At 32.3% G+C, this 25,585-nt stretch overlaps 2 protein-coding genes and 1 long non-coding RNA gene across 4 annotated transcripts; 1 reads left to right on the plus strand and 2 right to left on the minus strand.

Moving 5' to 3' along the window:
• Window positions 1–7,297: 7,297 nt before the first annotated feature.
• On the minus strand, window positions 7,298–9,647 carry LOC129884758 (uncharacterized). Its single transcript, XR_008765980.1, has 3 exons — window positions 9,300–9,647; window positions 8,394–8,435; window positions 7,298–7,554 (listed from the first exon to the last, which is right to left on the minus strand). It is a non-coding gene; the product is annotated as an uncharacterized LOC129884758 (long non-coding RNA).
• Window positions 9,648–12,774: 3,127 nt separating this feature from the next.
• Window positions 12,775–16,279, minus strand: LOC129886647 (short-chain dehydrogenase/reductase 2b-like). Of its 2 annotated transcripts, none has more exons than XM_055961427.1 (5): window positions 16,104–16,279; window positions 15,764–16,016; window positions 15,577–15,636; window positions 15,150–15,329; window positions 12,775–13,149 (listed from the first exon to the last, which is right to left on the minus strand). In XM_055961427.1, exons 1-5 carry the CDS (start codon window positions 16,136–16,138, stop codon window positions 12,790–12,792), a joined length of 888 nt encoding a protein of 295 aa, XP_055817402.1. In that variant the 5' UTR covers window positions 16,139–16,279; the 3' UTR covers window positions 12,775–12,789. The 2 variants fall into 2 exon arrangements, with proteins under 2 accessions (XP_055817402.1, XP_055817401.1); XM_055961426.1 differs by lacking the exon at window positions 12,775–13,149 and adding an exon at window positions 14,565–15,058 and having other exon boundaries at window positions 16,104–16,272.
• A 5,751-nt stretch (window positions 16,280–22,030) lies between these two features.
• LOC129886646 ((+)-neomenthol dehydrogenase-like) lies at window positions 22,031–24,716 on the plus strand. Its single transcript, XM_055961425.1, has 5 exons — window positions 22,031–22,160; window positions 22,248–22,500; window positions 22,612–22,674; window positions 23,925–24,104; window positions 24,199–24,716. Exons 1-5 carry the CDS (start codon window positions 22,126–22,128, stop codon window positions 24,574–24,576), a joined length of 909 nt encoding a protein of 302 aa, XP_055817400.1. The 5' UTR covers window positions 22,031–22,125; the 3' UTR covers window positions 24,577–24,716.
• The last annotated feature ends 869 nt before the right edge of the window (window positions 24,717–25,585 follow it).

The following is a 25,585-nucleotide window of genomic DNA, read 5'->3' on the forward strand; positions in this document are numbered from 1 at the left end:
TACTCCTTAATTTTTTCTGTTTATCCAAATCTGATATTGTTCTCTACTAAATTTGTTTATTTTTTATATATACTTTTGAGCTTTTTCTTACCCAAATTATTGAGGAATTTTGTGATTTATGAAATTGAAGTTGTTCAGCTCTTTTGGGCGAAAATTTAGGTTTAAAATTTTACTTTTTTGTATAAATCCGACGAGCAAAAAAAGTTCTCATAAATTTTTTGTTAAAAATCAGAATGATGATTTCGATTTCGTTGATTCTCCACCAACAACTTCAGATTCTATCCATGCAAATATACTTTGATATTCTATTCAAAGTAAAAATCACTTAGGGGTTAATAAAGTTCAAGAAAAACGAAAATAAATTATTATCTATTCCTGTACTACATATTTTTCGACAAGAGAATTTTTTATGAAGCGACTTCATTATTGTTAGTCAAGAATTAAAAAAATATATTTATGATGTTTGTATATGTTATTTTCTTGATGAAATGAAACTAACTCGTGAGTCATGAAGTATACATCAATGTATAATTATGAAAGGATTTTACTTATTGCAAATAAATAAATGTTAGCTTTATTTTTAAGTAGATTGATTGTTAAAATTTTATTTGTATGTTTTCTGTTGTAACCTATCACTTTGCTAGCAATTTTTGTGATCTGGTCATTATTTATTAAGATTGGATGATTGTTTTTTTTTTGTTTTTTTTTTATTATTTGAATTGTACTGCAACTTTCATCCAATGATTGTATCTGTATAATCAGTCTTATTCAATATTTTTTTTAATATAGATTAAACTAGTAACCATGATTAAGATTAATTTTATAAAGTTTTTTTTCTTTTGTGTATAATTGATTTATATTGAATGTATTCATTCATTGAATACTTAACATTTTGTATTCACCAATGAATAAGCAATTTTAGTTATTTGTTTGTTATTATTTGTCTTGGAGACATACATGTGTTGAACACACAGATTGTTTGTGGATTAATTTGTGCTTATTCTAATTGTGGAGGAACAAAATTATTATGTTCCGAAGAAAAAATATTCACAAGGGCTCGCCTTTTGACTTGTGCAAGGCATTGTAACGATTTAGCCTGTCGTTACTAAAAATATTTGTGGTAAATATATATGAATTTCATTCATCATAAGACTAGGATTAATTTCTTGGTATGCGAGTGCATTAGTTGTGAATTAAGGTCGTACAATGTCCCCTATCTCTAAGTTAAGTTGAAAGTGTCTTTTCGATTTAGTTTTGGACTTGAGTTTAAACTAGGATCAATTTCAAACGATCATATCTCTCAACCTATAATGAATTGGTTTCCCATGACCTATCAAATTAAAGTTCTACTAGTCTTCTTTCTAAAGCCACTGAATTTTCTTCATTTGGAATTCGGAGTAAAAAGTTATTCTCATTTTACTGAAAATTATCTGTTACGCGCAGTTAAATGTTATTTTCAGACCTAAAATATTATTTTACCCCCAAAACTCGTCCAAGGTCAGGCTAGGACAAGGGAGGGGTGATTTCTTCGATTTTCCATCGATTTCCTCCTTCGAGGTAAGTCCTTCCATGAATTTAACACTCGTTTGATTCCTTATGCCTTAGAAAATATAATTAAGTCCTTAGGGGGTGGTTTGAATTCATTTTAAGGTGGGAAAAATTCAGATTCATGAGATCTTTTGGGCGTAAGACCTTGGGCTATTCTTAAGAATGGTTGTTCTTGATTTATTTATCACAAATCTCTAATGTTACCATGAAATTGGTAGTTTGGGTGAATTAATGGTAGAAAAACCTTAGTTTGGGTGGGAAAATTATGAGTTTGGCCTAAGATTTGGGATTTGCATATAATATGAAAATATTTAGGCGATGTGTGATTGAATTTTTATTATACTATTATTCACTAATGGAGTCAAGATTCGCGATTAGACTTCTACAACAGTTGTTTGGCGCCTGGGTAGGCTAGGTTCTTAATTGAGTAGTTATAGACCTTTTCCCTCATCACGTAATATATCGTAGATTGACGGGAGATTTCAGTTCTAGGCCTTCGAGCATGGAGTCTGGATGGCGGAATGTGTTGTTATTGCTGTTTAGGGTAGAAATGTACTATGTGGGTTGTGATTATGCTGTGACTAGTGATGATAGTCTAGTTCTTGATTGTTAACCTTAATACTTTTTGTTGATATGATTGATGGTCTTTATGAAGCTAATGTGTAAGAAAATTGGTGGGTTAGAGTGAGATCCTGAGTCTTTTGATAATCAATGGGGGCCAATATGGGGCTATTAATCCATATAAATATATGGAATATATATATATATATATATATATATATATATATATCATAGTGACGGTTCTATGTGAAATATTTGAATAATGCATGTTCATAAAATCTAGCATGTTTCTCTATTTATATACATATATGCATACCATGAAGCAATTTAACAAGTACATTAAACACATACGGGAAACAAAACCATTGCCTACCTCGAATTCGAGCTTCAATCACTTTAAAGTGCAAGAGTTTTTCCTTTTCGGGTTCATTTCGCTTGTTCTTAGTCTAAAAAAGTCTCATATAGACAAAGGATCAATATAATGGCCTAATTCACATGAATCATAATAACATTCCTTTCCCAGACCAAAACCCATGATCCTAACCCCACCCTAAGACTATTTCCACCCTTACCAACAGGCCAAAACCCTCCAAGAATGACCATCCAACCTAGCTTATGGGTTGTAGAAATTGAAAGATGGATTTAGAGAGTAGAACCCTTACCTTAAGCATGAAAATCAATAGAAAATAGTGAAAATCTCCCTAGGTTGCATATTGTCGTTTTAGGAACAATATTTGCAAAATAAAATCATTTCTAGGGTTTTTTCCATCTTAAGTCATGACTCTCCTACTCTGGCAGGACCCATTCCGCTGCAAAAAAAGTGAGCTCGAAGCTCGAGCTCCAAACCCCCATTTCACAACACCCCCCCTTCTAAAGAGGTATTAAATTATACCCTTTACGCCAAATTTTACTACGGGAGTTTTACTCACCCGAATGCAATTTTGCAAAGCCATAAATGCTTCATATCATCGTGTCTATCAGCATATTCAATGGGTGACACTTTTAGAAGTCATTCTCTAACCAACCTCGAATGTCATATCCCTCACTTTACGGTCAACATACTATTTTTTGACAACTTTGAGTCGCTAGAAGCTTAGTTTGGATGCTCCTCACCTTATCCTGAGCATCTCTCACCAAGTCTACCTCCAATGGCTCCACATCTACAGCTTCAAACCACCCTATGGGAGACCTGCATCTCCTCCTATAAAAAGCTTTGAATAGTGCCATCTTAATACTAGAGTGGTAACTATTATTGTAGGAGCACTCGCACAAAGACAAGAACGTGTCTCAATGTCCCCCAAAGTCGATCACATATGCCCTCAACATATCTTCCAGCACTTGGATAGTCCTTTCTGACTGTCCATCTGTCTGTGGGTGGAAAGTCGTATTGAAAATGAGTTTAGTACCCAACTCTTCATACAACCTTTTCCAAAATTTAGAAGTAATTTGCATACCACTGTTTGAAATGATAAAAAGGGGAACCCTGTGTAGACTTTTGGCATTTGCCTACATATTTAGCTATATCCTTCTTCATACCCGACCATCAGTATTGACGTTTCAAGTCTTGATACATCTTAGTTACTTCAAGGTGAATAGAATATTGCAAAATACGAGATTCAGACAGGATTTTCTGAAATTAAATCTTTTACTCGGGAAACGTAAATACTTCATCTAAAGTGGAGCACTCCACGTGCATCAAGTGCTGAATCTTGGGCCTTGCCCAACAACACCTTTTCTCTAATTTCAATCAAAATCACATTTTCAAACTGCTAGATCTTAATCTTCTCTATAAAAGTGGGCTTTAGATCAATATTGGCCATCACCCCACCCTTCTCTAAGATGCCTAACCACATGAAGCTGGCATCCAAGGCCTGAATTTCTTGAGTTAGGGATCGTTTGCAGGCTCCCAAACAGGTTGGACTGCTTATGCTAATCGATTTTCGGCTTAATGTGTCTGCTACCATATTAGGCTTACCGAAATGATACTTGATGGTGACATTATAATCTTTGAGTAACTTCATCCACCTTCGTTGTCTTAAATTCAAGTCTTTCTGGGTGAACACGTGCTGCAAGCTGCGGTGATTAGGTAGGTTATTATTATATATGTAATGCTGCAATGTAGTAGTAGAAAATTATAGGCATTATGAATTGGATATTGGGAAAATGGGGAATTGGGTATGGGATTTTGGTTCGTTGCTTGTTGAATGGGCTTTGGGTTTTAAGTTAGTGGGTTAATATGGGTTTTGTAATATAGGTATAGGTAATTGGGTTGGGTTTTGGATAGAAAAAACTTGGTTAGGATTGCAATTTAACTAATGGTGCCATATGAATTTCAATTCTAGCCAATTGAATTAAGAAATTGACCACATTGAATCAAGAATTTAGCCAAGTTGAATAGTGAATTAGGCTAAAAATTAAATAACACGAATTAACATTAATTAATTAATGAGCTTCTTAATTCTAACAAAGTAAAATAATTACTTAAAATATAAATCTATTCATTAAGCCAAACTAATTAACAAAATATTTTACTAAAACAAAAACTTTTTGAGATAATTTTTGAATAATGATAAAAGGTAATAGTTATATAAATAATTATATATATATATATATATATATATATATATATATTGTTCAAGAATTATAAAATGCCAAAATTATTTTAAAATAGCTTTGAAATAACTTTAAAATATTTTGGATTTTCGCAAGCAAATTATTTTAAAATTGATGAAGCTCGATAACTAATATACGTTTGTGGATGATTAAAATTGGGTATCAACAACATGTCCCTTTCTTAAGATAGGGCCGATGAAAGAGATCCTGGATAAAGAAAATTGACAAATCCAATTTTGGCCGACTACACTTTATTTTTCTAATAGGGAATTTAGTACGAATTTGGTATGGACTTTGGAAATTATGGCCGGACCTCGGTATCGGTTTTTTTACATATTTCAGGCTAAATGAGAATTCAGGCCACTTGTATTTTAGAACGCTTGATTTGGTGCATGAATTTTGAAATAATTCAAAAGTTATCTTGATGTCAAAATATGGAGAGACTGGGTGCTCGGAGAATTAGATTAAGAATGATTGTTGGAATACAGTCGAGTTTTCAACGTCAAGTCCACCTACATATCCCTAAACTTGGGAATCAGAGTGCTTGTAGTTCGACTCAATTGGTTGAAAAAGGAAATCTCTTATGATAAGATAACCTTCGATTGGGAGTAGTGAGAAATAAATCGTGTATGACAAAAAAGCTTGCAACCTTTTACACGGACATAATTTCCCAAAGCTCTTGGTGTATTATCACTCAGATTGAAAAGTTGCTTCTAGTGATAGTTGAAGTTTTCCAAATGCAAAGTTGAAATTGACGAACTTAAAGAAATACCCACATTCCTTTTGATAGGGGTGTGGTTTGGTTATGGTGGAAGTCGCTTTACAAATCGTGTCTTAAGAGTTGATACTCCTCTTTAGACTATGTCCAGTTCGCTTCTAAAAAAAAGTTTTCCATTGTACTGCATCCTATTTGATGTTATCCGCATCTATGGTTTGCTTGAAAATTCATTCTTTCGGATGATCTCGACAAAGACTGAAATGAAATGGTAGTTTCGTTACTATATCGACATGTATTCATCTCTTGGAACATTGGATGCAATTTCTTTCAATTTTTATATTGTAGATGATGGATAAATATGATGCAATATAATGATGATGATGTTCCATCAATAGAATGATAATGCTCCATTAATATGATGATGATATTCCATTCATAGGAATGATGATTCTTCATTGATAGGATGATGATTCTCCATTGATCAGATGATGATGCTTCATCGAAAGAATGAAGACCTATTGATATGATATATATGTTGATCTATCAATAGGACAATATTGTTCTATTGAGAGGATATAAATTGATCTATTGGTAGGATGATGATCCATTGGTAGGATATATGTTGATCCATCAGTAGGATAATAGCATATCATCTGTGGGATATATGTTTCTCCATTGATAGGATATAAATTGATGTTTTCATTGATAAGATATAAATGTCTGTCCATCGATAAAGAGAATAGAGATCCATTGGTAGGATGATGATATTCTATCAGTAGGAAAATGATATTCCATTGGTAGGATATATGTTGGTCCATAGATAGGATATAGATTGATATTCCATTGGTTGAATATAAATATGTGTGCCCATCGGTAGGACGAGTGGAGATCCATTAGTTGGATGGTGATATTCCATCGATAGGATGTATGTTACTCCATTGATAGGATATAGATTGATGTTTCATCGATAGGATATAAATGTGTGTCCATCGATAGGATGAATGAAGATGATACATCGGTAGGATGATAATATTCCATTGGTAGGATATCAATTACTCCATCGGTAGGATAATGATGTTCCATTGATTGGATGACGATAGATATCCTTCAAATGCCGATCCTTGATTGATTTTCTGCATGATAATAGATATTTTGACAAATTGCACTTCAAATCTTCTTTGATATTTGATGTGATTTATGTGTGCCCATCGCCCGAATTTGGGATGTGATATAATTACTATTGTAAAAGAGTACTACAAGTACACAACTTTTTGATGACATATGTGCTTGTACCCAATGTGTTTTTCTAGAGATATGTTAGGCCACGTTAGTGCTCTCTCAATTTTAATTTATTTATTTTACTGTTTTTTTTAAATTTGTTATATATTTGAAAATTGCGTCAAAAATATTATAAATGTAATGGCCCAACATGCTAGTGATATTATCCGTTTTGATCTTAGGTCCACCCAATTTTAAAATGTGTCATTAGTCGATAATGTCTGCTTACTTATTGTAACGATTTGTTCCCATTGTTATGGATAAGACAATGGGAAATGAATTTGGGTCAAAAAGCTATTGAGTAGTAACTTAGAAATTTTGAGCCTAGGCCAGACTTGGATGAAATCTAAGTCAGGTGAGGTCTAGGGTGATCCGGAAATGAATGGGTCCAAATTGGACCCTCGTATACACACATATTATCTATAGTCAATCGACAATTAAGCATGATAAAGGATTTATATGGGTAGCACGTTGTCTCAAACTGTTACTTATATATATACTAAAATCACCTATTTCTTGGGGAGTCTTAATTGTCAAAAATAAGATAACATAATATGTAAGCCGACAAGGCTTCCATTCTGAATGTAAACTTCCAAAAACATAAGTCATACTAGTACACCGGACAACATCTATATACAACCCACTCATATGTCTACAGACCTCTAAGAGAATTAACAATAGCATATGATGGGACAGGGCCCCGTCGTACCCCTAAATACACAAATATATACATTATAAGGATTAGTACCCAAAGTTTGGGCTCCGAGACAATAGAGCACTTCAAACTCGTTGAGTAGAATCCTAAGCTGGCGACTCTCCGAAATGAGTATCTGTACCTGCAGGCATGAAATGCAGCCCCCCGAATAAAAGGAGGTCAGTACGAACTATGTACTGAGTATATAAAGCATAAAATACCGTAAAGGAGATCACATCTGAAATAAAGATTCAGGAGTCAAGTATCATAATCAATAAATCACTGTACCTGTGTCTTATAAAATGAAGACATGCATATCATCATCATATATCGTACCTGGCCCGTTATGAGACTCGGTGTCACAATTATATCAATATATCGTCATATGTATATATATACCATACCCGGCCCTCTAGCAAGGGACTCGGTGAATAGAGTAGTGTACACTGATACCGTACCTGGCCCATTATGGGACTCGATGCCATAATCATATCGTCATATCATCATAATATCATATTATCATATCACGTACCCGGCCCTCTAGTAAGGGACTCGGTGAATAATGTAGTGGAATCCATACATGATAACATACCCGGCCTATCGTAGGACTCGGTGAATAATACCATAACAATATGCACGAATAAGGTATCATTAGCAATCTTGCGAAATTTGATCATTATCGGAGACTTAATAGAATAAGCAAAATAGTCCATCATTTGAAAACCAAGACAATAGTCATTATGAATCACACCAATTATGGATTATACTAAAATATGAATTATACCACAACATGAGTTATACCAACTAGGATGGCTGGAATCATACACATGAGTCAAGACATAACAATATAAATATTGAAAATCAAGAACGGTAGTCATCCGAGTATATCTACGAATAAGAGTTTCTTTGTAATTTAAGCATACGTCATTCGTTCGTTTCATATGGATCATGCCAAAAGAAGAAAATGTTAACTTTACATACCTTTAGCGTTTATACGTATATGTTGTCCAATATTGTCTCAACCTATATTAAAACGTTAAACACTATGATTAAGCTATGGACAAGAATAAAACGTAGTCTATCGTTAGTAGGTTATTTCTAAAAAAAATTGGACAGCACCTCCCCTATACCGCTCACTTTTCCCACTTTCAAACCAGCCATATAATCATCAACCAACATCAACAATCCAAAATATTGACACAAAATAAGATTTATTATTCATGTTACCAAAGCAGTAAATTCGGAAAGTCAAGTACCTCACGTTGTATCTAAATTTTGAAAATGAAAACGGGAAAACTGGACTTTATAACCTTCATGAAACATTTATATCTCTGTCTTAAGTTTCCAATGCAAAAGAAATCAACTCAAAATTCATTTTCTACAAAGAGATATCATCAAAATACGAACAGCTATACATGAAGGAATTTTCAATCCAGAATCTGGACAGAATTTGTCTTATGATTCATGCTCAGTTTTCGACATAATAACAGCAGATATAGACTAAGACATAAACATAAGAGTTGTAGGTACGTGTATTAGCTTTCCAAAACATGTTTAATATCTAAAATCGAAGGTCTACACAATGAGATATTCCAGAATTACTACCAGCTACTCAATTCCAAAAACGGGTTTGAACATTCACAATCTTCATACACCTTTTTCCTCCAAATTCAAGAACAACAACTCATCAACAACATCAAAACAATATCAACCATTATTATACATCATCACTAAGATAATTCCATCTATTTAATCTACCTAAAACAACCCTTTAACCCATAACTCTCAACAAATCACCAAACTAGTTTATAACACTATTTTCTCCGTTCTAATCCGTTAAAACTCTAACTAAACTTGTTAACAATGAAAAGAAGACTTTAATATTACCTTAAATTTGCAGCACCACATAAAATCTTCTCCTTATTGGCTGATTTCTAGCTCAAATTGAAGCCAACGCGACGTACAACAATTTTCTCTTCATGAGCTTCGGATTTTGGGACTTGAATTTTGGTCGAATTTGGGATTTCTCTCAAGAACTCCCTTTCTCTCTCTCTCTGGAAATTTCCAGAATTATGTTGGTCTAAAGTATGAAGGAATAGTTACAAAAAATCAGATTTAATTTCGTGGGCATTGGGCCTGACCCGAATTAGAATTGGGTTGGGCCGAATTCACTATTTAGTTTGGCCTGTCAGACTTAAAACGTCTATATCTTATTACTCCGATATCACATTTCGTCCCACGACCTATGGTTGGAAAGATATTTCAATTATCTACAACTTTAATGTTGAGAGTTTTCCCAAATTCTCAAATTATAAAGAGGTTATGGCCTCCCGAAGTCAGCTTACCCGAAACATGACTTTAAGAAAAACATATTTGATGGCTTCTATTTTGATTTGGCTTAAGGGTCCTTCTTGAGATGTATTTTACTACACATAAATTATTCATATAACTTGGCATCTACAACGAATCATGTCATTTTAAAATTCAAAATTAAAAGTCCTTGAATTTATAATCGTTAGCTTACGAATAATCCAAAATGCAAAAATACGGAATGTAACAAGTCGATAATGTCTGCTTACTTATTGTAACGATTTGTTCCCATTGTTATGGATAAGACAATGGGAAATGAATTTGGGTCAAAAAGCTATTGAGTAGTAACTTAGAAATTTTGAGCCTAGGCCAGACTTGGATGAATTCTAAGTCAGGTGAGGTCTAGGGTGATCCGGAAATGAATGGGGGATTGAACCTATAGTTTGATTGATTTAGTTTATAGTCAAGACGATACATAGCCTTTACGACTTTACAGAATCATATCCGGGCGAGTAAAACTCTCAGAATTAAACTTGACGTGAAGGGTAATGTTAAGACATCATGGGATGAGGGTATGTTGTGATATGGAGACTTGGAGACTCTTTACGAGCTCTTTATCACCGCATATCCTACCAGAGCGGAATAGTATCGCTATGGCGGGACAGTCGTGAATAAAGACGGGGAAAAAGTCTCAAAATAATTTTTGGTCATCCCACTTCGTTCTTAAAAGACTAGATGCACCATATTTTATGCTAAATATAAGTAAATCACTCCATAAATTCGAATTTCAATTCATAGAATCTAGAAATTATGGTTGATAATTATTGGGAGAGGGTTTTAGCCTAAAGTAATGGTAGAAAATAGCCTTAGATGGGGGTAAGATCATGGATTCAACCTAAGAGGGGAATTATGTTATAATTCATATGTATTAGGTCATTGTATTGATCATTTGTATATATGTGACTATCTTTAGACCAAGAACAAACGGAATGAACCCAAAAAGGAAAAACTCCATTACTTTGGCACTGCCAAAACTTAATTTCGAGGTAGGTGATGGTTTGTCTTCTCATATGTGATACATGTACTTGTTAAATTACTCTATTGAAGGCATATGTGTATGAGAATCTGAAAGAATGAAATGAACTATGTGAAATGACTACTTACTAGTCAAGACTTGTAATGAACATATACTTTGTAGATATGATAGTCGAACCCTTCACGGTGATTGTGGTCAATTTTGTATGCTTGGATCAGGTGTCATATTCTGATATATAATTGGATCGTGTGTCACGTTCCGACATATAAATTGGATCTGGTATAACCTTTCGATACAACCTTGGACTGGGTGTCACGTTTTGACACACAATTAGGTACTTGTAGGTCCCATGAGAGGACCCTTATGTGAAATTGCATGGTAAATAGGATTGTTGAATTGTGATCATGTTAAACAGGGGTAATGATAACGATAATGGATAAGTCTATTTTGTATATATGTGTTTAATGTGTAGTAATTAGTTGTTTCATATCTCACTTGTTGGCTAGTTGTTGTGATACTACTAGTACACAGTTGTCTTTGTATACTAATATTGCACTTGCTTTGTCTTTGTTGAGTACAAGACATATTCAAACGGCTGCTGAGAGACCTTGAATAGAAGACCATTAGCTACCAGAGTTCAAGGGTGAGTTAATTCTTTCAGGCTACCATGGGTTCTCCTTATCTTAGTCCTTCTTTCAAGATATAGACTTCAGACTTGCTTATGTTATAACTTTATGGGGTTGCATTCCCTTTCCTATACCTATTATTTTGTTAGAATTTGGTAGAACTACTTTCAGTTCCTAGGTGTTATTTTTCGCATGATTGGGTTGTTTGGCTAGATCGTGCTGAGTTTATGAGAACTTTGCCTTATTCCTTTATTAAACATTTTCCCGCTATCTTTAAATTGTCTATCACTTGTGAGTACTCTTAGACCTTAGTTTGGGCGGGAATAGTGGTTCTTCCAATGAAGGATTATTGTGGATGCAAATCACGGTGGGTCAAGATCGTGACACTTATATATCCAACATCTCTCATGCATTTTGCTAATGTGAGACTTCTTATCTTATGTGAGAATGTTATATACACCCCTTCTATGGACTCAACATCCTTGCTAAAGTTTGCCATACCACATGAAATTTGCCTAGCGTCATCACTAAGATTTGCCTAATCTTATCGAAATTTGCCTAAACTTAGTCAAACTCTCACCCCACATCAACAAGGTTGACACAAGAGTGACTTTTTTATCATTTATAATGACTCAGTCCGCTAGTGATATTATTCGCTTTGGACCTTGGCCCGCACGGCTTTAAAATGCGTCACCTCCCTTTTTAAATATTTTATTAAAAAATCATTTATATAGGGGTATATTTGGTACTTCTCACATATATTTTTTTAAATTTTTAATTCAACGACTAATTTGAGTTTATTATTTTGATGGTCAAATTTAGTTTGAGTGAAATGTTAAAAACATATCTACACTATCTCATTTTTTTGAGTTTCATATCTAAACTGTCACTAATCAATTTGAGAAACACAACTCTTTATTTTATTACACTCTTTTGATGATTTTTATTTTTTATAGACATGTTTTCTTGGATTATTAATGTGCAAAATTATGTATTTGAGAGTTTGACATCCCAAACTTTTTACACTACCATTTGAGGGAGGAAACTAACTAAATTTCTTTATAGCTTTATCACCAAAGAAAGATGAAAAACAAACGCACTGTTACAACTTATTCCATTTAAAACTACTAGTAATTACTGTGCCATAACGTAATTAAGTACTACTACTACTACAATAGATAGGGCGGGGTGTCCCAATTAAGTTTTTTTAAAAAAGTGAAACCTCTTTCCTATTGAATAACTTTTCTGATGGACCTTGAAATAACTGGTAAAGTTATTGTCATGTGATCAGGAGGTCACGGGTTCAAGCCTTGGAAACAGCCTCTGACAGAAATGCAAGATAAGACTGCGTACAATAGACCCTTGTTGTCAGGCTCTTTTTCAGACTCCGAGCATAGCGGGAGCTTTAGTGCACCGAGTTGTCCTTCTTATGGACCTCCCCGGGTGAAAGAGCAAGCCAAACTGGACTTTCAGCACCCTCTTCAACACTTAATGTGCCACAGTTTCCAGTCATATCAGTTTTGACATAGCCTGGACAAACACAGTTGATGAGAAAATTTGGATATTTGTTGGCCAATATCCTTGTATAAGCATTTGTGGCAGCTTTTGATACTGTATAAGCAGGTACAATTATAGGCCAATTTTTTATTTCTAGCAAATCCTCTTTGAAATCTTTAAGAAAAGCATTCAAAACCTCATCCACTTTATCTTCTGTTAGATTCCTAGCATCACTTAACACACCCATAGCCCATTCATTGCGTATAAACTGAAACAACGTTGTCACAAAATAAATTAGCGGCAAAGTCGAGAATTCTAACGAAGGAGTACGAAAAAATTTGTGTCAAAACGCGACATTCGATTCAAGATTTATGTCGGAAAGTGACACTCAATTCAAATATGTATCGGAACATGACATCCGATCCAAATATGTGTCGGAACGTTACATACGTTCTAAATATATGTCAGAACGTGACACCCGATCCTAGTCATAAAACAACCACAATCACATTCAATATTCAACATTTTATCACCAAGTACAGGTTCATCACACGATAGGCCAGCAAGTGATCATTTCACACCTAATCTTTCATATTTCTCTACTCATATACACATGCATATCATGAAGCAATTTAACAAGTATATGAAACACATATGAAAAAAAAATCATCACTTACCTCAAATTCAAGCTTCAACAACCTTACAGTGCAAGAGCTTTCCCCTTCCGGGTTCGTTCCTTTCGTTCTTGGTCTAGAAACAGTAAATACATATAAATGATTAACATAATGACCTAACTATCATGAAAAAGAACACAATTCTCATCCTAAGCCAAATCCATGATCCTAACCACATTCTAGTGCTATTTCACACTATTAGTTTTCAGTTCAAACCCTCTCCTAATGATTACTTACCATAGTTTCTAGTATCTAGGAATCAAAAGATGAATTTAGGGAGTAAAATCCTTACCTTAAGCGTGAAAATCCGTGGAAAATTGATGGAAATCGCCCTAGATAACCTTTTGAAGTCTTAAGAACTGTTTTTGTAAAAATCTACCATTTTGGAGTTTATTCCGACTTAAGTCTTGGGATTGTACCGCTCTGGCGAGACTATCCCGCTCTGGCGGTCCTGCTCTAGCGGATTTCACGGAAATAGAGAGCTCGAAGTTTGAACTCCAAGCCCCCATTTCACAACACCCCCCTTTTCAAGACGTATTAAAATATACACTTCACGTCAAATTCGATTTTGAGAGTTTTAACACCACCCCCCCTTTTCAAGACGTATTAAAATATACACTTCACGTCAAATTCGATTTTGAGAGTTTTACTCACCCGAATGCTATTCCGCGGAGCCGTAAATGTTCTGTATCGTCTTTGCTATCAGCTTGTCCAAATAAATTAGATCTCCCTTTCGACGCTTCTGATCGATCTCGGGGGAAGTTATTTCCACTAATTAATTATAAAAAAAATACTACGCTGATTTAATTTATTTCTCCTTGGGTAAGTAATATAATTAATCATTTACTCACATCACAATACTACATTAATTCTTCATAGGTTTTTATTTTTAAAAAAAATATTTTATTTGATCATTAATGTGTAAAATCATATATTTGAGTTCGACATCCTAACTTTTTACACTGCCATTTTTGGAAGGAATCTAAATTTCTTTATAGCTTTATCACAAAAGAAAGATGAAAAACAAAGGCAATGACGTTACAAATTGTAGTTAACTTTTATTCCATTTAAATACTACTACAACAATACATATTACATTGGGCGGGGTGTCCCAATTAAGTTTTATTAAAAAGGGGACACCTCTTTCCTATTGAAAAACTTTCCTGATGGACCTCCCTCGGGTAAAAGAGCAAGACAAACAGGACTTTCAGCACCCTCTTCAACACTTAATGTGCCACAGTTTCTGGTCATATCAGTTTTGACATAGCCTGGACAAACACAGTTGATGAGAAAATTTGGATATTTGTTGGCCAATATCCTTGTATAAGCATTTGTGGCTGCTTTAGATACTGTATAAGCAGGTACAATTAGAGGCCAATTTTTTATTTCTAGCAAATCCTCTTTGAAATCTTTAAGAAAAGCATTCAAAACCTCATCCACTTTATCTTCTGTTAGATTCCTAGCATCACTTAACACACCCACAGCCCATTCATGGCGTATAAACTGAAACAACGTTGTAACAAAATAAATTAGTGACGGAGTGAAGAATTCTAACGAGGAAGTACAAAAAAAGCTACTAGAATACAATATTTACCTCTAATTTTCCAGAAGCAGAGGAGACATTGACAATACGTGGTGAATCAGATAATTGAAGTAGAGGTAATAGTTCTTGAATTAACCGTTTTGTTCCATAGTAATTTGTCTTTATACATTCTTCAGCTACATCAATAGTTTGAGTAGCTCTTTTTAGCTCTTCAAGGAATGGATCTGCTGCCTGCAAGGCCAACACAAAATTATATATACGATTGCGCCAAAAAAAAGAAAATACTTCAATAGTTCAAAATAACTAAATTCTTTAAAGTTTAAGAAAATTGTTACCTGATGCTTTTAACTACATCACATTTTCTAGTAGAATAGGATAATCAACAGAGTAACAGTTAATTTATGTTCTTTAAGTTCATTAAGCCCAATAATTCACTTAATATGAACCAAAAGGAGTAAACAGTAGTTGTTTCACTTACTTCTTTACTTGTAATAGCATCTTTATCCATAAGCACTCCAAGAACTCCAGCATTATTCACCTGCATATTGCAAGGTTGTAATGTTTCCTCAGTACAAAATAAAAGCATATTGTCTGTGTATTATATATCTTTTCTCACTTTGTACAAATTTAATACCAAAAGGAGTACTAGAGAAAGAATTACATACCAAGATATCAAGTTTGCCAAATTTGTGATTGATGAAGTCTTTTAATTTTGCAATAGTGGAAGGATCAGTGACATCAAGTTGATGAAAAATAAGATACTTAGAGAGGCCACATGACTCCTTAATTAGCACATCAATAGCTTCAACTCCTTTTTTCACATCTCTAGATGTTAAAATTACCACTACACCTTTTGAGGCTAGTTGTCTACATATTTCTAGTCCTATCCCTTTGTTCCCTCCACTCACAACTGCAATCCTGATCATCATAACAAATTTAAAAAACCATAAGAAAAATAAATAATTAATGCCAAGAAAGTATTATGGAATATGTAGAATTGAACACCTTTTATTAGCCAAGAATTTTGGAGCTTCAGCCATGGTTTTATGAAGTTTTGTGTGTAAAAGAAAGACTAGAGTTCAAGGTTCAGGCTCTTCTTATGTGAGAGTTAATTTATATTGATCTAAAGTTGGGTTTCCAATGAGCTGGGTTGGACTGAATTTAAGTGGGGATAAAAAATAAATTAAACTGATAAATAAATATGTTAATATTATTTGTAATTTTTTTTATGGGATGTCCTATTTTTACTGTCCCATTTAAGTTATATTTTGTCATAATTTTTTTTAACTAATATCTAATATTAAAAAAATAAAAAAACTTACGGCAAAATACATATTTTTTTAATTATGTTTCTGTATTTAAATTCATTCAAATTCAAATTCACACATTTCAAATGACACGTTTCGCTCCATCGATCGACATGTATCACTCATGCATAGCTATCATATTGTGTCACTCAACATGTGTATGTGTCATTTGCATGGATGTTACTTGTCAAAAACATTTGAAATATCTTCATATTTAGTTTTAGTTTGAGTTAATAATGTTATAAAATAAATTAACTTAGCAAAATAAGGAAAAAAATAAAACAAGAGAAAGATGGAGATCAGAGAGAGTTTGTATGTATCTGTGTCCTTTTACAATGACAAACATGGCATTTATAGCCAACAATGAAAGGAAAAGGAAAAATAAGTGGGGAAGTTGGTATATTTAAGTAGGCCCACAAAAGGGACATCCACTAAACCACTTGTTCAACTTAAAATTTAATATGCATTTATGACATATGCTTTCTAATTATTTTTTTTGGTAAAGTTTTTGGCTTTTCACTCTTATTTTTATATTGCTGATCATTTCTTGGTGTCAGCCAAGCATCATGATTATAATTTCTTTTTCGACCACGATTACGATCACGACTGGGCCATGACCTCTTTCTCGTTGGTTATAATTTGTCTGATTCATTTCAGGGAGTGGCAAAGAACCAACGGGCCGACTATCATTATTTTTCATTAACAGTTCATTGTGACGTTCAACAATCAGAAGATGAGAAAGTAATTCAGAATATTTTTTAAAACCTTTTTCGCGATATTGGTGCTGCAGGAGCATATTCGCGGATGAAAATGTGGAGTATGTTTTTTCAAGTTTATCTTGCTTAGTGATTTCTTCTCCACATAAATTTAACTGAGCTATAATTCTAAACAAGGCAGAATTATATTCAGTTATAGTTTTAAAATTCATTAATCTTAGATTTAGTCAATCATGACCCGCATAAATTTAACTGAGCTATAATTCTAAATAAGGTAGAATTATATTCAGTTATATTTTTGAAATCCATTAATCTTAGAGTTAGCCAATCATGACGTTTTTGTGGAAGTATGACCAACTTCAGGTGGTTATATCTTTCTTTTAAATTTTTTCACAGTTTAAAGGGGTCTTTTAATATGAGATATTGTAATTTTAGCCCCTCATCAAGATGGTGGTGAAGAAATATCATGGCTTTGTCACGATCTTGACTAGATGTCGTATTGTCATTTTTAATGGTGTCTGCCAGACTCATCGATTCTAGATGTATTTCGTCATCTAGTGTCCATAATGAGTAGTCTTTTTCAGATATGTCAAGAGCAACATATTCAAGTTTAGAAATATTAGATATTTTAAGAAAATAAAAAATTTACCCCTTTCATTACCTTCTTAAAAATATAGCTCAAAGCGACGGAGGCTCGTGCTGATAACGTATTATAAAATAAATCAACTTAGCAAAATAAGGAGAAAAATAGAGACGGGAGAGAGAGTTTGTATGTATTTGTGCATTCTTTTACAATGACAAAATGTCATTTATAGCCAGCAATGAAAGAAAAAAAAATAAGTGGACAAATTCGTATATTTAAGTGAGGCCCGCAAAAGGGACATCCACTAAACCACTTGCTCATTAACAAATAGAGCCTTTTGCTAGCTTACTTTTTAGAGAAACTATTTTTTTTTGTTTTATTTTTTTAAAATCAATTATGCCCTCCGAGCTTTTTATTATTGTGCAAAAAAGTAAATGTAATTCAAAAGGTCCATCTCAAAATCGAGTCTGGCCCAAAACATAAATCCAAAACAATTAACATATGCACTACTTTTCTAATTGAAACCCTAAGTACTCGGGGTCTTCTCTCACTCTCTTCATCTACGTTTCTCTCTTGCCGCGGTGTGAAGATGATGAAGAGACCAAATAATGTTGCTTTGATGATTTCTTTCTTATTCGCACCTGATATAATTGATTTTTTATGTTTCTTTACTCTGCATGTAAACTATTTTTGTTGTTAATGTGTGCAATACATTTTTTTAATAAATGCGACACCCTCTGCTTCATATTAAATGTATTATTGGGACCTTTTTTTTATAATTCAAAATAAATGTACTATTTAAAGGTTAAAAGAATTGTTGTGATTCTTCTTCTCCTTATTTACCCTTCTTTAAAAACAACTTCTTAACTAATTTACATTTTCTAAAAAAAATAATCAAAAAACTAATAATGGAAAAATAATTTTCGATTTATGTCCGTAAATATTTTTGTTAAGAATATATCATCTCGAAACACTTCACTTAATTTGGACAAAACGAAGTAATTTGATGTACGTACGTAAATTTGGTTCGGCTATTTTATCCAAAATTAAAACAAGAAGGAAAATAAAAAGACAAATTACAATTAGTGGTCATTCGGCCCTTTTGTTTTCAAAAAATAGCCATGTCTTTTTATCTTATCAAAAACTTAGCAATTGGCACTCGGTGCAAAGCAAGTGGTCCATTTGCTTTCTTATTTTTTTAAAAAAAAATGCTATGCTCTTTTAAAATAAAATTATTGCTTTAATTTATTTATTTATTTGCTCCTTTTTTAATTTTTTCTTTTTTATAATTGTTTCACTTTTTTGTGGAAAAAAAGAGTATTTATGTCGTTTAATTTTTTTGTTTAATCTTTTATTTATTAAGGTAGGAATGTAAGATAGTCAAATAAATATAGATACATGATTATACACATTTATACAATATCAATATATTACATATACACTACATAATTATTTGTACATCACATATACATGTTTATACGTCATTTATACAATATTGATACATGTATATACAATATTTATACAATATCAATACATTATATATACACTACATAACTATTTATACAATATCGATACATTACATATACACTACATAACTATTTATACAATATCGATACTTTACATAATAATTTATAAAAAAATTGGTACATTATAATAATTGTTTGTATATATATATATATGTATATATATTCACATGTTCTTATACCATTTATATAAATTGATAGATGAAAAAAAATTAATGAAATTTTTTTGAAAATAAAGGATATTTTTTATTTTAAAAAACGCAGCAAAAAAATAGTAAAATTATTTTTATTATTTAAAAAAAATCAACACCGCAAAGAAAAAAAGAAAAAGAAAAGAAAAGAAAGCAAAAAAGGTCTAACGATCTTGGGTCGAATTGAACCCTATGGTATTCAGCAAATAGGGCCTAATGGCATTGGGCCGAATTGAACCTTAGTTTTTGTGTAAATGAAAACATAACTATATTTATTTGTAAACTAATAATTTTTGGAAAACTTACATAAATATACAATATTAAAAAAATATTTATCATTTATAGCAATAAAAAAATAATTCCACTGAACACTTATAATACATTTATAATACAGTTATAATACATATTGCAGAGAACTATTTATAAAACATATATAATACAAGTTTTATAGATGGATAATACATTTATCACATATTTTAATAGACTTATAATACATTATGTTAGTTTCTTACTACACAAACATAATATATATTTTAAAACACTTATAATTCATTTATATTGTATGCATAATTCACTTTTAATACAAGTGTAAATTTATCATAATATTGCTATATATTGCTATAAATGGTAATAAATAAAAAATATCGCTAAAATCAGTAATTGATTTTTAAAAAACACTCAATCAAGTAATTTTTCCATAATTTTTTGGTACATATATGAAATTAGCCCAAAATAATATCTACTATATATTTTCTTCACTAGACATCGGTGGCTGTGCTAGCATGGCCCAATATCTGTTATTTTTGTGTCTCAATTTATGTGATATAGATAGAAATTATAAAGTCAATTAAATTTTAATATGATTTTTAAGTATTTTAAATTATTAATTATTGTAAATTATAGTACTTTTTATAAAATATTTAAATAATATATGTTATTTTCTTTGTCTCAATTTATGTGGCATTGATAAAATTTCGAAAATTAAAATTTTTTATATATATTTTAATATTTAATTTTTTAATTATTGTGATAAAATAAATTAGCGGCGGAGTTGAAAATTCTAACGGAGTACGAAAAAAGCTACTAGAATACAATATTTACCTCAAATTTTCCACTCATAGAGGAGACATTGACAATACCTGGTGAATCAGATAATTAAAGTAGAGCTAATAATTCTTGAATCAACCGTTTTGGTCCGTAGTAGTTTGTCTTTGTACATTCTTCAGCTACATCACTAGTTTGAGTAGTTCTTTTTAGCTCTTCAAGGAATGGATTTGCTGCCTCCAAGACCAACACAAAACAAAATTATATCCCCTGATCTTCCCCTTTTATGTGATATGGTTCAGAGTATGTTCCTGTACTCCAGTACATATCATCTTTGGCAAACTTGATATCTTGGTATGTACCGGAGTACTGGCCATATTTCAATTAATGGAAATGGTCGCGCCATCCTATTAGTACGCTGTGGTTGTGTATTGATACTGCACTTGCTCTTTCTTTGTTGAGTACAAAATATATTCATATGGCAGTTGAGAGACCTAAGATAGAACATCGTTGATCGTCGAATTCAAGGGTGAGCCAGTTATTTCGAGTTGTCATGGATTCATCCTATTTCTTAGTCCTTACATTCTCCAACTCATACTTTAGACTCTTATTTTATAGTTTATTATTTCGGACTTGCATTCCCTTATCTTAAACCTTTAGTTAGAGTTTTTAGTGTAATAACTTTCAGGTTTTAGAGAGTAATTTTCGCATTTTGTTTTGATAATTTTCTAAGTTTATAAAAACACAATTTTTAAATTATATTTAAGCTATTTCCACTCGTTAAATGCATGGTCTGGTCTATAGTTATCTTCTACTTTCGTTAGTTTTGGTTCTCCCATCGGAATGTTATTATGGGTGTCACTCAAAGCAGATCAAGGTTGTGACAAATTGACATGTGATAATAAGGGCTCGTTCGAAAATCTGATATGAAATCATGATTTGAAGTCAGATTGATTTGAAGTATCGTTTGAACATACTATTTGAACTCCGTGTATTTCATATTGCTTGACTCAATATATATAAATTATTTTAAATCAAAAAAATTTAAAATTCATTTTTTTATTTTTAAATTTTATATCTAAGTTGCATCACACAATTATAATTGAGACAGAGTAATTGAATAGGACAAATGGAAAAAGGCGTCCCATAAAGTTAACGGTCCCAAAGAAAAATGGACCCATTTCTTGAACATACACAGCTGTGTGAAAGTGTCGATAGCGGGCCTTGTCCGATAATACTTTTATATGGTGTGACACATGTCAATTTTGTCATGCTCATGTTTATATATATATATATATATATAATTTTTTATACAATTTGAAACGTGTGAATTTAAATGAATTTAAATACAGAAACATAATTAAAAAATATGTGTTTTGCCATAAGTTTTTTATTTTTTAATATTAGATATTCGTAAAAAAAAAATATGACAAAATATAACTTAAATAGGACAGTAAAAATAGGACATCCCATAAAAAAAATTACAAATAATATTAACATATTTATTTATCAGTTTAATTCATTTTTTATCCCCACTTAAATTCAGTCTAATCCAGCTCATTGGAAACCTAACTTTAGATCAAATATAAATTAACTCTCACATAAGAAGAGCTTGGACCTTAAACTCTAGTCTTTCTTTTACACACAAAACTTCATTAAAACAATGCCTGAAGCTCCAAAATTCTTGGCTAATAAAAGGTGTTCAATTCTACATATTTCATAATACTTTCGTGGCATTAATTATTTATTTTTCTTATGGTTTTTTTAATTTGTTATGATGATCAGGATTGCAGTTGTGAGTGGAGGGAACAGAGGGATAGGACTAGAAATATGCAGACAACTAGCCTCAAAGGGTGTAGTGGTAATTTTAACAGCTATAGATGTGAAAAACGGAGTTGAAGCAATTGATATGCTAATTAACGAGTCATTTGACCTCTCTAATTATCTTATTTTTCATCAACTTGATGTCACTGATCCTTCCACAATTGCACAATTAAAAGATTTCATCAATCACAAATTTGGCAAACTTGATATCTTGGTATGTAATTCCTTCTCTAGTACTCCTTTTGGTATTATTCCTCCTCCTCCACTGTTGCAATATATGTTATTTTTTTGTACTGAGGAAACATTACAACCTTGCAATATGCAGGTGAATAATGCTGGAGTTCTTGGAGTGCTTTTGGATAAAGATGCTATTAACAGTCAACTTGGGGTATTGAATTAAAATAGACTTTTAAGAGTGTAAATAAAAAAAATAGGACATAAATCTTGAAAATGAAGTAAAAGGAACTCTTTTTTAATTAGTGATAATGATACATATTTTAAGAATCCACAAGTTTTTTTAATTTACAAAAGACCCCCTCTCTTTTTTTTCCTGCCGCTCATCCACCCCTCAGCCCCGTCCTCCCCAACCTCCCCTCCTTCACGTCATCATCACCTCCAAACAACTGACAGATGTTTAAACATTTGTGTAAACAACTAACAAATATTTTATATCTCGATCTCCAAAACAATTAGCAAATATTTTCATATCTCTCCAAACAACTAGTTAATATTTACTTAGGGTTGTTTAAAAATCTTCTGGTTGTTTGAACTAAACAACTTTTGGCTGTTTAAATAATTTTTGGTTGTTTAAACAACTTATGTTGTTTGAACTAAACAATTTAGATTAGTTTAAACAATATCTCTTGGTTGCTTGAACAACTCATGTTTATATAAATAACATATCATTTTTTTTTATAATTTTCACAATCAAATCGGAGTGGAAAAAAAAATGAGGATGACAACATACGAAGAAGAAGATGATGAAAACACAAAAAGTTTGAAAAGAAAGGAAAAAACGGAGAAGAAAAAAAGCAAAGAAGTTAAGGAAGAAGAAGATGAAAGGGAAAAGGAACAAGAATGTTTAAAAAAATGGAGAAAAGAAAAGAAAAGAGAAGAGAAGAGAGGAAAGAGAAGGAGAATGGAGCGTTTAAAAAAATTGAGAAAATAAATGAAATTTAGGGTTTTATTAAAAAAATTTGATCTTTTAATTTTTATTCTAAACTTTTAAATATTCTAATTTAATCTCATATCTTCATAATTAATCTCTAATTAAATGTTTATAACAAAAGAAAAAGAAAAAGATATAGGAATCTCCTATCCTTCGTTCCACTCTTAAAAATCCTTTTTAGCTCATTTTTACAACTTTCTACTCCATCTGGTTCATATTAACGGAATTGTTGGAATTTGACACGTCTTTTAAGAATATATAAAGACATAAATTAAATATTTTTTTTTCCTATTATTCTTTTGATTATTCCTAAACTATTATACTAAATTAGTGAAAAGCCTCAGGGTAAATATGGAAAAAAAAATATTAACAAATTTTTTAAAATTTTGATTAATTTATTTATTTTGAACTATAAAATTTTTCTTTTTCTTTTTTTCGCAATCGTATTTGATTTTGTGTTGGTCTCCAAGGCAGCAGATCCATTCACTGAAGGGCTAAGACTAGCTACTCAAACTAGTGATGTAGCTGAAGAATGTATAAAGACAAACTACTATGGTGCAAAATGGATGACACAAGAATTACTACCTCTACTTCAATTATCTGATTCACCACGTATTGTCAATGTCTCCTCTAGTGCTGGAAAACTAGAGGTAAATATTGTATTCTAGCTTTTTCTAAATTCCCTTCTTAGAATTCCTGGCTCGGCCACTAATTTATGTTTGTTAGAATTGTTGACTGCTTCAGTATTTACGCAATGAATGGGCTGTGGAAGTGTTAAGTGATTCTAGGAATCTAACTGAAGATAAAGTGGATGAGGTTTTGAATGTTTTTCTTAAAGATTTCAAAGAGGGTTTGCTAGAAATCAAGAATTGGCCTCTAATTTTATCTGCTTATTCAGCATCAAAAGCAGCCATAAATGCTTATACTAGGATATTGGCCAACAGATATCCAAATTTTCTCATCAACTGTGTTGCTCCAGGCTATGTCAAAACTGATATGACGGGTAACTGTGGCACATTAAGTGCTGCAGAGGGTGCTGAAAGTCCTGTTTGGCTTGCTCTGTTGCCCAAGGGGGGTCCATCAGGAAAGTGTTTCGATAGGAAAGAGGTGTCATCTTTTTAATAAAACTTAATTAGGGACACCCCGCCCTATGTAATATGTGTTGTTGTAGTAGCAATAGTACTTAAGTACGTTATGGCACAGTAATTAGTAGTAGTTCTAAATGGAATAAAAGCTACTTACTATTTGCAGCATTGCTTTTGTTTTTCATCTTTCTTTTGTGATAAATGGTAGTGTAAAAAGTTTGGGATGTCAAACTCAAATATATAATTTTGCACATTAATGATCAAAGAAAACATTTTAAAAACAAAACCTATGAAGAATTGATGTAGTGTTGTGATGTGAGTAAAACATTAATTACTTGCCCAATGAGAAATAAACTAAAACAGTGTAGTATTTTTTTAATTAATTAGTGGAAATAACTTAAAATATTTCCAAGCGTTAAATATTTTGGGTCCCTTATGTAGAGCGGTAAGGATATCGACAATGATGAAGACTTGACTCTGTAGTAATGTGCGGTAGGAAGGTTTCACCTAGACTTGAGGTAAGTTTTATAAAATGGTGATTAGACCGTCTTTGTTGTATGGGATAGAATATTCGCCAGTCAAGAACTCACATGTTTAAATGAATGTGGGCAGAAGAAGCTTGGAGTCGTTTATGTGGCAGATAAAATGAAGGAAACGATACTGAGATGGTTTGAACATATACAGAAAAAGTGTGTTGTTTCCCTAGTGAGAAAGTGCGAGATGTTGGATTTAGAACGTACGCAAAAAGGTAGGGGTAGGCCAAAAAATTATTGAGGAGAGGTGATTAGACAGGACATGGAGTAACTTCATACCGACGACATGACTTTAGATATGAAGGAATGTAGGTCACGTATTAGAGTAGAAGGTTAGTATGGGTAGCGTTTAGTCTTTCCTTCTGATGGTTTAGGGTCTGTCATATGACTATTCGAGCTACTATTATTGTGTTTTTATTGATTTTTGATTATCGCCTTATTTTGCTGTTGTTACTATTTTTCTTGTAGAGTTTACCTTGCTTTTCTTTTTCACCATTATGTTTTCTCCATTGT

Source organism: Solanum dulcamara, chromosome 4, assembly GCF_947179165.1.
Source record: "Solanum dulcamara chromosome 4, daSolDulc1.2, whole genome shotgun sequence".
Lineage (NCBI taxonomy): Eukaryota > Viridiplantae > Streptophyta > Magnoliopsida > Solanales > Solanaceae > Solanum > Solanum dulcamara.